This window comes from Phasianus colchicus, chromosome 3 (genome assembly GCF_987193195.1).
Source record: "Phasianus colchicus chromosome 3, bPhaCol1.hap1.1, whole genome shotgun sequence".
Taxonomy (NCBI): Eukaryota; Metazoa; Chordata; class Aves; order Galliformes; family Phasianidae; genus Phasianus; species Phasianus colchicus.
Genome location: NC_143438.1, coordinates 52988820 through 53007877, shown reverse-complemented (window position 1 = coordinate 53007877; position 19058 = coordinate 52988820). Strand labels below are relative to the sequence as shown.

General features: G+C 36.0%; 1 protein-coding gene across 7 annotated transcripts in view; it reads right to left on the bottom strand.

The window, feature by feature from the left end:
• ASXL3 (ASXL transcriptional regulator 3) overlaps nucleotides 1-19058 on the bottom strand; it is a 128253-nt gene that overhangs the window by 55588 nt on the left and 53607 nt on the right. For 5 of the 7 annotated variants that reach the window (XM_090137514.1, XM_090137515.1, XM_090137516.1 and 2 more), the window contains 3 exons: nucleotides 14174-14282; nucleotides 12696-12807; nucleotides 1543-1664 (listed from right to left, as the gene is read on the bottom strand). In XM_090137514.1, coding sequence (XP_089993640.1) covers nucleotides 1543-1664; nucleotides 12696-12807; nucleotides 14174-14282 — 343 coding nt within the window. Of the gene's footprint in view, nucleotides 1-1542; nucleotides 1665-12695; nucleotides 12808-14173; nucleotides 14283-16256; nucleotides 16447-19058 lie in introns of those variants that run through there. The other 2 variants (XM_090137518.1, XM_090137513.1) reach the window with 2 other exon arrangements.

Here is a 19058-nt window from a genome sequence, read left to right as displayed (position 1 = left end):
AAATCTGCAGCATGCATATGGCAGTAGCCAGCACCTGAAACTTTCGAGAAAAAGTAAAACAAAGGTAAAATCCTCTACCACTCCACAGTGAACACAGAGAATACATTTTACTGATAGCTGAACTAATAATCTCATACTCTGAAGTACAAGATCTAATTACTATCAACTTAATTAAAACTGATTTCTTGCTATTGATTACTTAACTTTCAGATGGTGCTTTAACCCTGTCGCCTTAGGGAATATTTTCAATGATTTCCATCAGTGTTATGACTTTTTACATTAATTAAGCTATTTTGATTAGTTTGCTTTTTTTTTTTTTAAGCTGTTCTCACTGCTATTCATCTTGAATTGCTCTTTTTTTTTTTCCCTCCTTCCCTTCCCCTGCTCCATCAACACCTAAATTCATAAATTACAAAGAATCCATACACAAATTTCCAAAGAGTTGCGTGTAGTTCTCTCAGTGATCATGCAGCTAGTGAGTTGCTTTTTGCTCACTGTTTAACTTTCCTGACCAAACAGTTGTGAGACCCCAATCTAAGAATCCTCACCAGTCCTCAGAATGCGTGAGTACAAGAAAATCTGCTGTGAATAATACCAGTCTATTAATTTTAGTGGATTTAAACTCAGACTCCATGAAAACCTAAGTATAAATACTTAAACATTTCAAGAAGGCAACACAGACAGGCTTTCCTTAACTTAAGCCTAAATCAACAACTCTGTAATAAACTACCCTGTGAAATATTGTACCTCAGTTAAACAGAACTAAGAGAGGAGTTACAAGAAAAATAAAAGCAATGACATCTCATCAAACTAATGTTTTTAAGAAGTTGTATTTCATTTTTTACAATATTTACGTGACTAAAACAGATTTCTACAAACTCAAAATTGAGGAGATGATACATTTTTTTAATTATCTTTTTTTTTTAGTTTTTCATTTGCCCTGTTGTAAGCTGAACTAATTTGGCACTGTTGAAAAATAAATTTCATAGTTATACTCTATTAATAACTGATTTTTAATATGTAGTTACTTTTGTGAAGTTTTACTATGTTACTTGCAGCCTAAATCATCCTAATCAGAGGTTATCCAAAAACCAAAATCAATCCCACTCATACACATTGTAGTGTCAGATTTAGTATGAAAAAGAATTATTAAGCAGGCCATAAAGGAAAACTGAAGAGCAACTACAGCCATAATTAAGTACATCCAGATTCTTACTATCTGTAGAACTTACTCCAAAATCTTTGTTTTATTTTAAGCCTCATAAAATGTTCAGGATAAGTGCTTACATAAAAAAACCTGGGATGTGATTAATACAAACAATTCTGCTTTCTTGCAAAGTACTTAAGAAAACATCAAAAACACTGTAAATGGCAGGATTGGTAAACAAATAAACATAAAAAAACCTTGCAATGCACCATCAAACAAAACCCTACAAATCCTCTCAGAAATACCCTGAAATTCTGCTGATGTCGCATTCTCACATTCATATCAGACACCCATGTGGAGGACAGCCAACTGACCTGCAGTCAGCAGGAGCTTACCTGCTTAAGTGCTTTCTTTGTGTGCTGCTGGAAGGAAGATACTAGCTTGCTTTGCACTGGTGCATTTGTAAGGCTCGAATCACGATTGGAAGACAATTCTTCAGATGTCTGCTTTGGGCAAACTTTATAAAAAAAAAAAAAAAAGAATACTGTTATGGAGGTTATCTTCTCTGTATCCTTCTTGAAGAGTCCCAAGAAAAGAGAAAAAAAAAAATAGCAAGCACCTGGAAAACAAAACACTTGTGCTATGAAATTAAACTAATCTTGAGGTCGAAACGAGCTGAGAATCTGGTCACAGTGTAAATGAAAGTGTTGCTTCACAATTAGTAGTGTCTCCCCAGGCTCTTTCTTTGCAGCTCTGGAGACTACAGGTTTTGCCTGTTGGGTCCTGAAGGTAACTGAAGGAGTCGAACAAGGGTCCTCATACAGAAGCCAGGCAAAAATTTCTTCTTCATCAAGTCATTTCTAATGAATTCTGCAGTTCTGAATGTGTACTTTTACATACAGAAGACACTGATGACCCTGTGCTCTAGAAATAGCACTGGCTTCTTAGGAGCCAGACTACTCCATTTTGTTCCACTCTTGGCAAAAGTAAGAACACACGCTTGTTTAATGGGTAAATTGAAATATCCTGAAAAGAGGAAAACTGGTCTCTCAGGTAATACCCACTGCTGTTCATCAGTCCTTTTAATAATACATGCTTTAATAAATAAATAGCACTTGCTTTAAACAGCCTCTTGACTACACGTTGTCTGAGACACAGAAAAGTCTCCCAGTTAAAAGGAAAAATCACAAATTATTTCTAAAAATCCAGCTTTACTAAACTGATATGAATGCCTGGAGCATTCTGTTAATCACAACACTCAGCAAGCTTGACTAAAAGGGCTGTAAAAACCTTTCCACTCTTAATGCCTGGCATTACCATTACTCTTAGTAGTGCTTAAGACAGCCCAGCTAAAACAGAATGAGCATGAATCCAGAAGCTGAACACTTTTCTTCTTCCCTCATCCTCAGACTCAGTTTGAGTCTGGCTGCCCTACACCACTGTGCATGCTGACATGCTTCCTTTGTGATGCCCAGGTCTGCCCTACGTGGTGTAGCTACCACAGAACTCTGAGGACATGCAAACGCTGCACAGATGTGCAAGGAGTTATAGCCCAAACTTTCTCTTCATGTATGATTTTCTCCTTCCATCCTTCAATAGCATGTGCAGAGAACTGAAGGAGCACATCAGATCCCTTGCCTCTAGCACTATTTCACAGAATAAATATTTTAAAGGCTTTTTCTTTGTGTTTGTAAGAAAAAAGAATTGAGACAATTTGGCTATCAATATTTAATTGGCAGCATAAGATGCATGGGATATTAAACATTTCCATGCTGAAAGAAAAACTAATTAATACTTACCTCACAAACAGAGAATATATTCTGTTTTATTGGGACTATATCAAGATAATTTTCATATTAGATTAAAAATTTTCATTAGCAGATAAGAGAAATTCAATTTTTTCACAAGATTTTTAACCGATATTTTCGACTTTCTTCCATGTACTTGAAGCATTTGTCAAGAATATACAAAGAAGCTGCAACACAAAACAGCTTCCAAGCTTACGTTAGAATCAATCTTTTCCACACAATGAGCAAAGCTTACAATCAAAAACGACAACTTGAAGGAGCAGTATATTGTCAGCAGAAAACAAACAATAGCTATTTTATATAATCAAAATCACTGCAATAGTGAAGCTCCTGAGATACAGAACACCTACACCAAAAACAAAAATCTGACACTTCAAATTACTCAGTTTTTGCTTTGTTTCTTTTTTCACAGATATTTTTACTGTTTTCTGGCAAAGACTAAGAGACTCAAAGGACTGAATTAAAAATAGAAAAAGAGCAAGAACACATCTCAAAGTTAAGGAGAACAAATTGAAAAATGCCTGAAGAATGGAAACTATCATGTATATAATACTCTCTCCTAAGAGATGATACCACATGACCTATCATGAAGAATGTACTTTCGTCCTCCAGTGTGACTGAAACTTCCATTTACTTTTTTGATTAAGTGGGAAATTGTGATTTTCATGACATTGATTTTGAACATTATCCAAGTGTGTCCCCTGTTTATTTTGGTGACAAAGTTAATTTTGGAAAGATTTGGCAACACTAACTGATGATGCTCAACACTGACACTGTTAGCGTCAAACTCATGATACAGTGAGGGAATAAATGTAAACGTGGTCCTACACCGATTTCGTGCTTTTGTTCATAAACTCTTTAAGTTAAATGAAAAATGAAACTGTGGCAAGGTCTATCAGAGGCAGTACTTCTGATTTCTATCATTACTTCTATTTTGCATAAGAACACTATCCGTGTATTGTTTCCTTTTGCTTCTGCTTCTTTAAAACTTTGACAATTAAGTTAAATCAAGAAGCAAGCCTCGTTCTGCTTGGTGACGCAACCGGGACTAAAACCTGCTGAAATAATAAACCAGCTTACATAGCCATAATCTCTTCTGCATGTACAGAAGGAGTACCACTGGATAGCAGTTCAGTTTACTGCAACTCCAAATTATTTAGATTCTTGAAGAAAAAAACAAACACGTAGGGAAGAAAGTAATTCTTCCTGTAGTCTATAATTAAAGAAATAGGCACACGAGGTTGAAAGCCACAGCTTAACACATTTAAAATGACATGGTGATTAGAGAAAGGCAACTTCATTTATTAACAACAAATTAGTTGCCTTTCTAAAGTATATTTTCTACATTAAAAACAGTTTCCTTCAGATATTAAGTAGCTTAAAATAGTAAAAATCTATTTTAAACATTGTTTTCCATGTTTTACTTCAATTTCCATTTCCATTTAAAAACAGCTTGATACAAATGATGGGTAAAAGCCTAACCATCTATAGTAAATAAGAGATATTACAGACTGTTTTCCAGAAATAGAAGAATATAAACACTGCAAATTTAAATACATGATGTTAATTTATATAATTGTTTAATGGCTTATGCAGTCTATTTTCCCAATTAGCACAAAATAATCCCCAAATTATTATACAAGCTTTATTTAGAGACAAATCAATATATTTATTGTTTAAAAGACACTATGAATTAATCTTTCATTAGGAAATTAAATACGAGACAACTAGTAAATTTATTCTTACATAAGTCATGCTACATAATGATTTAAATCAAACTGTAACAAAATCTCAGTATATTGCGAAGGCTGTGACCACAGAAAATTGTGTTTATTTGTTCACTTAAATGGATAAGATCCAACTGCTTTTCTCTGCATGAGTTAGAAGTGGAAAAAAAGGGAAAAATATAACAGAAGTGTTTGAAGTGAACACTGATGTTCCTAGTGGGAAAAACAAACAAACAAACAAAAAAATAAAATAAGTGGAGCAGGTATTTCTGCAAAGAACAAAGGAAAATAAAAACAAATTCAAGAAGAGTTCTTGATACGTATGTATGTGGTCTCTATGCATATGTAGGTCACCCTGAAAGTAATGCATCCTATTTACTTCCATGGAAACCACTACAGATACAAAAAGCACAATAACATTCTTTGTTAAACCAAATTCTAGCTATAAAACACTGTTTTTCAACATACTCAACACCATTAGCTACTCATTTTGTCAGTGATGAACAACAGCCTGCATGCAGCACTCACAAAAATCCGTATCTGCTGCCTCACTGTGCTCACATCTACTGTTTTATCTCCATAAACATCCAGCAAATGTTGACGAATGTCAATGGATGCCCTCATTTTCCACGTGGAGGAATTCAATGACACACCTTTGTTTCATACACATTTCCATGTCAGACACCATTGTGTCAGACTCTCTCTCTACTGCCATCTGTATGGCAACTACATGTAATAGGACATTGGTGGGACGGTTCAACGCCTACTTGCAATAGCACGTCTGCCTCTGATATTGTGGACCAACATAATAAAAACAGAAGGCATTACTTTTGAAGCAGCTCTCATAAATACAACTTTGCAAAGCTGGAGCTGCTCTCTCCATAAGCTCTGAAGTTTCATTAATATTATCAGATCTGTGCTGAAAAGCTGTATCAGTGAAGAATGCTAAAAATAAATTTGATGCTGAGGAACAAAAAAAAGAATCCTGAAAGAATGCAACAGATGAAGGAAAAATATTTGGGTAGCAAATAAAAAGACTTCACAATTATTGCTACTGTAGAAAAAGAGAATGAGCCGTTTTAAGCCCACAGGAGGCATTTCCATCTAGTAAAGAATAATTAGGCTCCATTCTTTAAATCAGCTTCTTTAAGGACCAGGAATGAGTGAAGGAATAAAGCAAAAAGCAACTATTAAGCCATAAAATGTTAGGTTATGAGCTGGAAGAGCAGCTGGGTTTCTGAAGATAAGACCTCTTTAGTGAGTGCTCAGAGAGTGTTAACATGAATGACAAAATTAGAATTCCTTAACAAAAAGAGCATGTTAAAATGTTTTAGACAACTTCCAGATAAAATAACCTCCTCTCTTCCATTTTTCCAAGACCAGTTTTGGTAATTACTGTGAAAAGTTGTGATTTATAAAAATCCACAATGTTACCTTTCAATTTCAAATTTTATGAAGTGATTCAGTAATTTTATATTACCTGCTATTATTTCTCCCCCGTCCCCCCAAAAAAACCAAACCAAACCAAACAAACAAAAAAAACTAACCAACCAACCAACCAACCAACAAAAACCACTAAAAATATGATACCTGCTGAAAACATAATAGAAGATTGTGTTTCTTCAAAGAAACACTCTTTTGTAGGAATACAATCTAATTATTTGGTCGCGCTGTCACTGAAATTTATTAGGAATAATTATAAACAGATTTATGTAACTGAAAGGATAGAAAAGTTTCTGGAGTGCTTTAAGGGGCTTATTTTCCCCAAATAAATAGCACAATTAATTCTGATTTCAGACAGATGATACTTATTTAAAATCAAACCAGTAAAATCAACAGCATTTCACTTCCTTCTTTTTAATAGAAACCACAGCAGATGAGAAGGATTGTTTGCTAATAGCCACATTACAAAACTCAAATTAATATTGCTACCATATGCTGAAGACTATAGCCCTACCTCAAGCATAAAATGTATGCACACACTCTGGAGATATGAAACTTAACAGTCCCTTAGGAAAACAAGTACACAAAAACTGCCTCTAAAATATCCATTAAATTCATTATTTTCTTTGGGTGACACAGATCTATACTTTTATTGACATATATGGTCATGCTTTGCCAACACAGATGTATCAAGTAATTCACCTCCATCACTCTTTGATCTCTAGAGCCCAACTTACAAAATCTGAACAATTCAGAACTTGACTGTTGCCGTCAGCTTTTAAAAAAGAAAACCCATTTGGGAGTTAGTTAATTGCACAGCTTCACCAGTGCAAGCAAAACCAGAAGCATATATCAAGGCTAAGACTGTGTCTATAATATTCTTTCTAAAAAGCAATACTTCCAGCATGAAATGATAAATAACATTCAATCATATATTTTGGAAGGGGACATTAAATATCCTGTTAGGATAGTAGTTTGCACTGAATCACATCATCACCTGAGGAGAATTTTGTGCCTAGACACTTCATAAATCTTTGAAAACTACAAAATCTTATTCCAAAAGAAGTCAACATTTTCCACTAAAAATGTAGTCTATCATCACTAAGTCACCAATTTCTAAGGCTTCATTAACTTTACTGTACTGCAAAGAGAGCAGATGAGAAGACCTCCCTCAAGCTCTACAGGATCTTCTCATTTTTATGACTCATGCAGTGGCAATGAAACAAACAGAAGTTAAACTCTGGTCCTGGGTACAAAACTTCTATAATTAATTCTGGGGAGATGAAAAAGAAAAAAAAAACAAAAAAAAACAAGCAGCAAAAAAGTGTTGCTTTCTGTCTCTTTCTTTCAAGTGTCATACCAAACTCAGTATGTTCAGGCTGCTACCCTCTTTGCCACTCTCCTGCTTTGAGAAGACCCTACCTCGCAGCAGACATTGCCATGCACAACAGACATACTCAGCAGAATCAGCAGCATCACTTACAAGGGAGAACAAGTTGAGGATGACAGATTTCCCTGGACTGTGCCAGAAATTTCATTCTCAGAAAAATAACTGAATACGAAACTTGGATTCAGCTTTCAAATATTGGTGAACGTTCATTTGTCACAACAGGAGTAATCCTAGCAACTTCCTAGTCCAAAAAGCACAAGCTGTCCAAGAGCATAGCAGTTACAAAGATAAAATTTCAGGACTCTGCAAGAATCTGATCCTCCATCATCCATCTACTACTACCTCTAAGAAAAACAACAACAACAACAACAAAAAACTGCCTAAGAATTAATTCTGCCATTCTATTTTTGCAATTGAAGAACTTCCAGTTTTAGGAAAACCACAGAGCCTTCCTCACAGAGGAAATGACATTGCTCAGCTCTGGGCAAACACCAGGTGCCCACTTTGGGCTGGGCCTGGTGAAGGAAGGCCATGCAGGAAAGCTGGCCTCCACCACAGCAATGTTATGGCGCATCCCATTGCTGTGGGCGAAGACAACTTTTTAACAGCTGCTCTCCACTCCTGATGGATTATGTCTGGCTTCAGAAACCCCAGGGAGCAATGTTTTTTTAAGAAAAGAACATCCTCTTGACGGGCAAAAAAATGTAGTCATCATTTTTCCAGGCAATGGAGACTGTGATTTTAAATCTTTTACTGTGTCTTTACATGCTGTCCCTGTCTTTGAGTAAAACAGAATTTCTAAAAAGATACGGAAAAGTATTAGAGACACTCTGTAGAATTCCCATTCCACACAAAATCAACTGTAACATAGTATTTCTTTAACACATGCCTTGGAAGATGGTGGGGAAAGAGGAGAGATTTCTCCACAGCATCAGCAAAGCCCCGAGGTGTGGCTTCTTTTATTATCAGTTCAGCAGTGCTGATGTGGGCCTGGAGCTTTTGCCAAGTCACGTATTTATAACTGTGAGAAATTTCTATAGCATTATGCTAATAAAATTGTTCAGTAGCTTGCATTTATACTCTGCCTACAGGGGAATGCTGTGATTCTTCTCTGTTTGAAAGTCAGCTAGTACTTTTTAGACAGAAAGCTTAAGACTCATCTAAGTGCCCACAAAAGGACCGAAGCAGTGGCCAAAGTTCATCTGTGAGGGTCTCATACTCAGATTCCAACCAAATAACTTTAAAGAGGCACTGTTTAGACCCTCACTGACAACATCTTTTGACATCTGACCACTCTGTCAGAACTGGGACTTTTGGACTTTATCACACTGGACACAAGCAAGTTAAAAAACACAGTCAGACAACCAAGAATACGATGTGCAAACAATGTCCACTATTATATATGTATCACATGTATTGAGGCTGAAAGGAGTTGTTATATCTATTGACCTTTTCTAAAATACAAGTCAGAGTTTTTCATAAAGAGTTTTTCATACTGGATGTTTTTAATTTATTTTTTATGTCACAGAATACTTTCCTGAAAGGAAAAAAAATCTAGTTAAACTAATGCACATTTCATCAGATTTGTTCTTCCAGATTAAATATTTTCTATAGAAATAGCATTTCTGAAATATTTACAAACTGATCAACTCATCTCCTCATTTTTTATAAACTAAACCGGCACTCTTCAATTTCTCAAAGCAACGGAGGTATTTGTTCACTCAGGAGTTCTTATACTACTTTTCTAAATTCTTTCCTACTTTTCTTAATTCTTTCCTACAGATCAACTGAATGCAATACACTAATAATCATTTAACTAGTGCTGCTCAGAACAAACACTATACCTACTATATCCCTTAATCAATATTATCGGATTTACAGTCCAAGAACTGCATTAGACTAATTAGCAAAAGCATCTCATTTGTGTTCAATTCATTTCCTACTCTGATCTTTAAATGATTTTCACATTTGCTGACTTATTGGCTATATATCTCCACTGCACAAATATGACCTTTATGATTTACTTTAAATTCCAATAAAACTCATGTTGTCCAACTATAACCATTTACAAGGCAATCAAGAGGTCTCAATGTTGTATAGTATCAATAAATTTAGCCAGTAAAGATTTTATACTTTTCAAAAAGTATCAATAAATGTCTTGAATAAAAAGGGGTCAAATTACATTCTCAGAAGAACACCATTTTGGATGGTGATTCCTTCTCCTCTGCAGAACTAATAACTTGTAATTTTCAATCCACTTAGAACTGGCTGCTTTTCTTTGTCATGCTGCTGTTTTTAAGGCAAGCGTACACTGAAAATATACAGAATCACAGAATTGCAGGAGTTGGAATGGAGCTCAACAGATCATCAAGTCCAACCCCTCTGCTAAAGCAGTTACCCTACTGTATGTAGGTCACACATGTGGGCATCCACACGGGCCTCAAATATCTCCAGAGAAGGAGACTCCATGACCTCTCTGGGCAATCTGTTCCAGTGCTCCATCATCCTTACGTTAAAAAGTTCTTCATGTTTGTATGGAACTTCCTATCTTCAAGTTTTAGGCTTTATCCTATCACTACGTACTACTTCATCCATTTGCCTCCCGCTTCCCTTTAGGTACTTATAAACATGAACCAGATTCCCCACTCAATCTTCTTTTCCCCAGGCTGAAGAGACCTGGTTTACTCAGTCCTTCCTCATACAGAAGATGCTCCTGGCCCTTTATCATATTTGTGGCCCTTTGCTAGACTCCTTCTAGGAGATCCCTGTCTTTTTTGAACTGGGAAACCCAAAACTGGATACAGTAGTCTAAATATGGCTTCTGGACAGAGAAGAGGAGGAGGATCACTTCCCTTGGCATGCTGGCCATGCTCTTCTTAATGCACCCCAGGATCTCATTGGCCTTCTTGGCCACAAGGGCACACTGCTGGCTCATGGCCAACCTGTTTCCCACAAGAACACCCAGGTCCTCCTCTACAGAGGTCCCCTTGAGCAGATCATCCCCTAATCTGTACTGATGCATGCTGTTATTTCTTCCCAGGTGCAAGATTCGACTCTTGCTCTTGTTGATCCTCAACAGGTTCCTCCCTGCCCAATTCTACAGGCTGTCCAGGTCTTGTTGAATGGTTGCGCAGTCTTCTTGTGTGCACACCTAACAGAATTCTAAATATATATATACATATATATATATAGATATAGATGACTTTACCAACAAATTTTCAGTCTCAAGAAAACATATTACCAAGCATGTTTGACAAAACTAATCTCTTGTATCACTTGGCTGATACAAGATATGCTGTCTTCAATTCCATATTGATCTCACGCAGTCCTGGCCTTTCTAAATACAATGTAGACTCAGTTTTTTCAACATTTGCTGAAGAGAAAATACGAGGAAAAGTTCTAAGCTGTAAAAACAGTCTAGGTGCAAATGACTGCTAGATCCTAAATAGTTTAAAATGTTTCATTTTAGCAGCTGCTTTTTTACATCACCATAAGTGCTAGAATGATTTTTATTACTGCAAACTGTGAATACAGCATGCAGTTTCCACACAGTCAAAACCCAACAAGTTTTTACTTCCGCTATTCTGGTACCATTATTTACATTCTATTATTCCTATATAGCTGCTGTGTTTTTGCCACTATTTTTGTTTGTTCATAAGAAGTAATATCTACTTTTGCTATCTAGCTGTTTTTCCTTGCTGGATTCTTCCTGTGACTTAAAGAAGTATCCATCAACTTACTGTCTGAGTATTACATAGGAATTATTGAAGAAACACAAATACACAATAAACACAACACAAATAAAGTACAAATACACTTTATACATTCAGTGTAGACTGCATAAGCATAGAAACAGTGCACATGCACAGTCTAATTTATAACTGCAAAAAAATAGTAGAGCTATTTAATAATTCATGACTGTTGTTTTTCAGTCAAGCTTCATAACTTCACCAGGAGATTCAAAGCAATCTGGCTTACGTCATTCTTTTATTCCTATCATAGAGCATGTTGTGATTTTTCATTGCTACTAAAGAGCAATATTTAACAGTATCTGCCCTGCACAGCTATAACATAGAAGCCAAGCAAGTCATCCAAGATCAAACAGGAAGTCTGTAGTAGGAAAAAAAAAAAAATAATCCAAGAACGGAGCTTTTTCATGTCGTAGTTGTAAACAGGACACCTCAGCATACATGAAGTCAGCCAAAACAGAAGGCTGCAAACTGTGCCCAGCAGTGGGTCAGTTTCTAAGCAGGTGGGCAGAAGAGAACTGATAAAGGGAAAGTTTATTTCAGAATCCCTGCAAATCCCCTTTTCTGTGTAAAGAGATCACTTCACAAGCATTACGTGAGGGTACCTCCAATAAGAATATTCATTTATATTACTTGCAAGTCATTTTAGACGACTGAAAAAACATGTTTTCTTTATGAGCAATTGTTACCTTTAGAAAATAAAAAAAAAAATGTTTTCTAAGGCACTGGAACAGGTTGCCCAGAGAGGCCCCATCCCTGGAGGCATTCAAGACCAGGCTGGATGTGGTTCTGGGTAGCTTGGTCTAGTACTTGGCGACCCTGCATAAAGCAGGGGGATTGAAACTAGATGATCATTGTGATCCTTTTCAACCCAGCCCATTCTATGATTCCATGATTCAAGCGCCTACAATATTTCTGTTTGTCATTATTTCAAAGAAAAAAAAATGCACAGGCAAGATTCAAAATTTCCACATGTTTTTATACAAACATGGTATCCAGGAGAATCTGAAAGAAAAAAAAAATATATAAAACTTTGTCTTGTAGCCAAGAATAGTACTGAGGGACCCTACTTGCCCATACTAAGGTACGCCAGCAAAGTACACCAGCGTCTGCTTATTGCAAGTCTGAAGCCTAACAGGGCAAATTTCTCAATAGCTACAGGACCTAGAACAAAAAATGTTAAACCAAAAACCTATCTACTCAGTACACACCTAACAGCATACTCATTGCTTTTGACAGAATAGAGACAAATTAAGACACTTGGCATTCCTGATTTCTTTATAAGGCCACAAAAGATAAGAGGACACTCAAAAATAGTCTAGTGCATGCAAAACAACAATATACTCTTTAGAAACCACACCAGGAAAATCATAGGTAAACAATACTCTTTTCCTAAAACATGCTCTCTAATATTGAAATTAAAGCACCTACCACCATTTTCTTCTCCATTATTATTGTTTGTCTCAGCCATTTCAGTGCCATCTAATTCAGATTCACATCCTAAATCCAATGTCCCATCAGTAGGGCATGTTGATTCTTCTTTCTACAGATAAAATGAAAAAGAAAACTAAAATTAACAAGAAAAAAATCCGATATGATCCTGCTGCATCTCCAAAAATAGATTACTGCAGTATACTCATATGCTTATATCTCAAAAAAAATGAAATGAAATGAGATATGCTTGTGAGTTACACCAGAGAAAAACATAAAAACAGACTTTCATGAAGCAACTTGCAAAGTAAAACCAAAAAAGCTACTTTGTGAAGTCAAAACATACTCTATGTTTAAAAACTGTCAAATAAAATGCTAGTTCTTCCACTTCTTATTTTATTTTTTAAATTATTTTAACAGAAACAGCCTTGTTTGGCTGTTAAAAATCCTAGTCTTTGAGTGAGTGTCCAGAATGCTGCAGCAAAACACAAATCCTTTAATGTTTCTTTTTAGCTTTTGCCGGTTTCCTGAATTCAAATAGCGAAAGCAACCTGGAGCTCACAAGCATGGAAGTGATTGTGAATGCTTGGATTTGTGCCAAGAATATCTCCAGATTTAAAGCAAAACAACAGCATTTATTTTAGTAAATTAAGAAATGGAAACCTATTAATTCAATCTCAGGTACAGAATTTTAGTTATCAGGAGCAAACAAATCTACATGGTTTTATGTTTTTAAATTCTTACATGCAATTTGTTTGCCATAAACTACAAAAGAGCCTTCCTTTTACTCCCCCCAGCTTCAAATTTTAATTTACTACATTTAGGCAGCCAAACACATAATCTCACTCTCTTCTCTAAGAGAGTTTCTCTTCTCTGCTTCACATTCCTCCAGTTTGATTGTGAAGCCACTCTAAGTTCGATCATGGATAATAAAAAAACGTCATCCACAGAAATCACCAGATACACACCGAGAAAGAAAAATAAAGCAGAAAAGAAATAGCACAAAGGCAAAACTCCATTACTATAACTATATTCCTTGTCAAAACTAATGATGCAAGCAGAAAATTTAATGCTGATTTTTATTAGACTCACAATCAATTTTTTCACTATTCAAAAATCAAACATCAATAAATTATTTAACAAGAAAGTCTGTGATTATCTTGATTTCACTGCTCATAAAACAGTGGCTTTTCTGTGAACAACTATGAAAAATTTTCTATAAAAAAGCATTTTAGTTAAGCTGCATGTTTTTTATACTACATGCCAAAGTCAAGAACATGTATACGCTTTCTAGGATAAAACATTCAATGTTTACTTTCATTATAAATCCTTTTAAAAGACATCTGAAAGCAGTTAGTAGGACTATCAGGTCATTTCCTCTCCAAAGAATCTAATCTGTTTACTTTTCTATCTATTGAAACATTCATAAAGAGGATTAATAGCATGAGGTACTTTCTATTCACAGCATTTAAACTTACTTTGAGAGCGTAGAGTCCTGACTTCCCAGGGATTTTGAAGAATGTTCCATCACCTACACGAGTGTTAGTATGAAGCATTGCATTCAGGCAAGCTAATGGAGAAGTTCCACTGAAAAATAAAATTGTGCAAAAAATAAAGTAGTCCAAGATTAAGCGCCTCTTGTAAAACTATTCCCTCAATCTGCTTTTTTTTTTTTTTTTAAATCATGCTTGCCTGGCTTTTTTTTCCCTCCTTTTCCTTTTTCTTTTTTTTCTTCTTCTTTTTTTTTTTTTTTAATTCTCTCAACGCTGAAAACATCTACATTACAATAACAGGCCAGTTTCAAACTTAATCATATGCATCTGTCCTCTAGGCTCGAGGCAAAAAGTCTGTGAATTATAATTACGCTTTTCTTCATACAGCAACCAGCTCCACATTTAAAGAGAACCATAGTCCAAACATTTATGTGAAATTACTTCGTAAATAACACCATGAAGCCTCATTTTTAAAATGTTACAGACAACGTGGCTGCTGCACATGAATGATCAAAACAGCACCAAGTTCAAGGGCAGCTGCATCCTATAGGATGAAAGGCAACAAAAGAACAATACGGAGCCAAGGAAGAATGCATTAAAATTAAAAGTGATATGTAGTTAAGCCTTTTCCTGGCTTAATGTGGTCAGTGTGCATTACCATACATAAATATAAGCACATTTATACGATTCTGTGAAGCATTATCTTTCCTAATTAGAATTGTTTTAAAGATTAAGAGACTGACCTACTCAAGGTAGTAATTAAACATGATATCATTGTGGAATGCACGTTAAGGGACTATTTCAATAGAAACATAATGTGTTAAGAAGAAAAGAGTACTTGTACACAGATCTCTTTATTAAATATGCACGGATAAAGCAGAAAAAGAATGCAAATGTTTCTACCCTGGATACACCTGTACAACTGTGAAAAGTTGCTATCAGAAATGTTTTATTTCAATTTAATTTTAAAATGAAATGTTAGTACAAGATGTACGGTTGCACTGTCACATCTCTGTCCTCGTTTGCTGACTGCTGAACACATACTCTGGGACTGACTCTGAAACTGTGCTTCTTCCCTGGGGGTCGTCAGCCTGCACACGCGCTTATCTTGAGCCACGTAAATATATTCCACTTGGTTAAGTGGAACAATGCCTGTGCATTAAATTTAGCGTGCTGCTAAGTATTTCAGCATTAATTATACACGCAGCTATAAGGCAAGATCAGGGCTTCAGAAGTCCGTCAGAAACAACTGTTCTTTATAATGCGTTGTTGTAACAAAACATCCTTTTTGAAACTCACAAGACTGGTCTTTTTTAAATATAAAACTGCATTGAAACTGTCCTCTTTCACAGTATGCTGATGCTTTGTGTTAATACAGCTCTGTTACAAGATTCATCCTTCCTGTACATATATAAGTTTAATGGCAAGATCATGTGGTAGAATCACAGAATGATGGAATCCTTGGAGTTGGAAGGTACCTTTAAAGATCTAGTCCATTACCCATGCAACAAACAGGGACACGTGCAGCTAAATCAGGTTGCCCAGGGCTGATCCAGCCTCACCTTGAAACTCTCCAGGGATGGAGCATCAACCACTGAGCAACCTGTTCCAGTGCCTCATCACTCTCCCTGTAAAAGACCTTTTCCTTAATCCAACCTAAGTCTTGATTCCTTAAGGCTTGAAGCCTTTTCTCCTTATAACTGCACCCTGTCCTATATAAATTATTTACTATTGGTCACCCAATATATCACATTACTACATCCAAAATCAAAATGGTTCTTGTTAATAAACACATCAGCTATTTAACATAAATATATTTTATAAGTATTCTACATATGATCATCCAATATGAAAATTCTAAAAAAATTTTGTTGTTTCTTTTTCTTTTTTGGGAGGCAAATTAAAATTAATTCCACATTTGGTTTTATTATAATACTGTAACATAATACAAAAGTAAGTATTGCAGAACTATAATGATACTACTAACAGTAGCACAGAAGATACTAAGAGATTCCATTTCAATTGAATTTAACAATTACTTTCAAAAGTTTTGGAATATGCAGCATACCTCTCTTTACACATTTTTCATACTGTATCAATGTTTGACAAGCAAAGACACGGGTGTTTAATGGAGCAGTTCTAGCTGCATAATTTCTTCCATATGGTAGCATACACAACATGAGGCAGTTTAGACCCTCACAGTCTTGGATCTTTTCAGTTAAACATTATCACAGATTAAGACTTTCCCTGCAAGATAGAAAGAACTTGCTGACTCTGCAGTGGAAGACAAACTCAATATATCAACAAGAAACAAAACTCTGCATACATGTATGTAGTGATTTGCTTCACCCTTCTAGACCTACATAGAAATTCTGGATCCCTCACTTATTTTTAGATATCATTAAGCAATTAAAATGATACATGATGAATGAACCCAGAACAGAGGATTTGGCAATATCTCATGACCACTACTGTGTTCACAGCAGATATCTTAATCTTCAAAGTCTAGCCAACTGGCAAGCGGACAATAGAAACTACTCTCAGACTTACAAAGAAATCTGCATCAGCTACTGAGCCAAGAGGTACTGCTATGCTTGTTTCATAAAGACATCTGCAATTCTGAAATAGTTTTGCCTGTGACCAAGGGGCTGTATCCACTCTTCTTGAAAAGTGGACTTGCATATGTCTGTAAACAAAATAATAATCCGGATGCTGGCTAGCAGCTCAAACTGGAATCTCATGGCATCCTTTATCACTGCTATTCTGACCCATGCTAAGCAGTCATTTGCCTATCCTGTCAGCACAGGCATCCTTAAAATTTCTAGTTATTACCCACAAGGGGTGATGGACATGCTTACAGTACATGCTATTACAACACAAAGAACAGTGGTTAGAAAACCCAGCAATCAAAGAGCCCATGACACAGACTGATGTCTGAATCATAGGCTAGTATGTAATACTTATTGCATACTTTCTAAATTCTCCTAAGGCCATACTCACTCTTGTCAGAGCTGCTGGCATATATTAATAGAGCAGCCAAGAATGGCCAAATAAAAGGCTATGAGTATCTCTGAATGTGAAATGCTGCACAACTTCACTAAAATTTTCTAAACACTCCAAATTGGTTCAATTTTGATTTGATAAAATCAAATTGGGTACAAAAACTCTACTTCACAACTTGATATCTGCAAATTTTTTAGCCATAACACATTTTAATCCAATATGCTGAAAGTTTTGTTGCCATAACCTACACATGAGGAATATATTTAGCATCTACAGCGTTCAGATGCTGAACTTCTATATCATTTATGACCTACTGGGTAAGACTTCTTTAAACCATTGTGGTCATATATTTATAGTGTCGCCTCTTCTAGTATGTATTTAAAGTATTTTCTGCTGGTATATTTATTTTATGCAAACATATATACAAACATAAGAATAGTATACATATATGCACACAATTTCAGAACCTTTTTTTTTTTTTTAAGTTACTTACTTTCTGTGAAGTGATATGGAGTCGCAACAACCAGCAACATAGGAAAGAAAAGAAAATACTGATTAGTCATCCAAAGTAGAAGTTCTTATTACAATGAGATCATTTAAAGGACATTAGGCAATTCAAGGTTACAGCTATGCTCTTCCTCATAATCACAGTAAGTTGGAAGCAGTCAAGCATCGTTCCAAATAATGTCACAAAACTCCTCTACATTCTAAAAGCAAAATAATCAGCCCAACTCCCCAGTCAAAAATATATCATGATTCTGGACTCCCTCTGCTGGTCATGCAGCTGGTGCTACCTGAAGCCAAACTCCAGCCTCAATGGCCTCCAAACAGAAAGCTCTGCAAAAACATGTACAGCGAGAACAAATTTCTATTACCTTTTGCCTCTGATGCCCTCCCCAGAGCAAAAAAACATATAAAAAGAGCGCTGAAACCACAATTTATTTGTAACTTCTCAAACACATAGCCTTGTCAGAAACCCTGAAAACTTCTATGGTTATACATTTAATTCTAATGGCCTTTGCTAGACTGCTTGCCAAGAGAAAAACGATGATCTTGGAAAATGAAATGTTTTAAATACGGAAAACAAGATGCCTAAAGCCAGCCTGTTCCACCAATACAGTGCAGCAGGCAGTGGAAGCACCCTGAGGCTGGGCGCACAGGGCATCCAGCCCCAAAGCAGGCAGCACTTCAAGCCCTTCAGCTCCTTCCTAGAGCTTCCCAAGGTTCCCGCTGGGACCTTAAATGCGACTACAAGTGCTGGAAGAGGAGCACTTCACTGCCATAAATGTGATTATCAATTTCTGTCTGCAGTCATCTGCTCATCTTATACAGATCCATAAATAGACACAAAGCCAAAAACAAAGAAGGAAAAGGGCCCATAACTGATTTCTAGATCTGGTAGGAAGTCACACAGCTAAAATAGGCTTATCACACTTGTAAATTATATCAAGGGATTGCAAGTACCCTGGAAGAAAGACCGAAAGTTACAAGATTCCTCAGTGAACTGGAGACAGAGGTTAAAATCAGTAACACGAAAGTCAGTCAAAAGAAATGGTGAGTGCTATACAGGGTATGAAATCAAATACTGAAAATACATATATTCATGGCAAGTCAAAAGGAAAGACACGAGCACAATAAAATGAATCAAAAAGTAATGATGGCACCTCAACTGTATTAACAGAATGGGTCAACTGGATTGCCGTCTGAGTCATATAAAGCAAATATTTGGTTACATCAAGTGCTAGTGGATTCTTGTCAAATGCTGGGCCTACTTAATGAGAAGTGTAGACAAAAAGTAGAAAGTCTAAAGAAGAACAACTGTGGTAACAAATAAGAAAATACAACCTATGGGGAAAGGTTGCAGAAA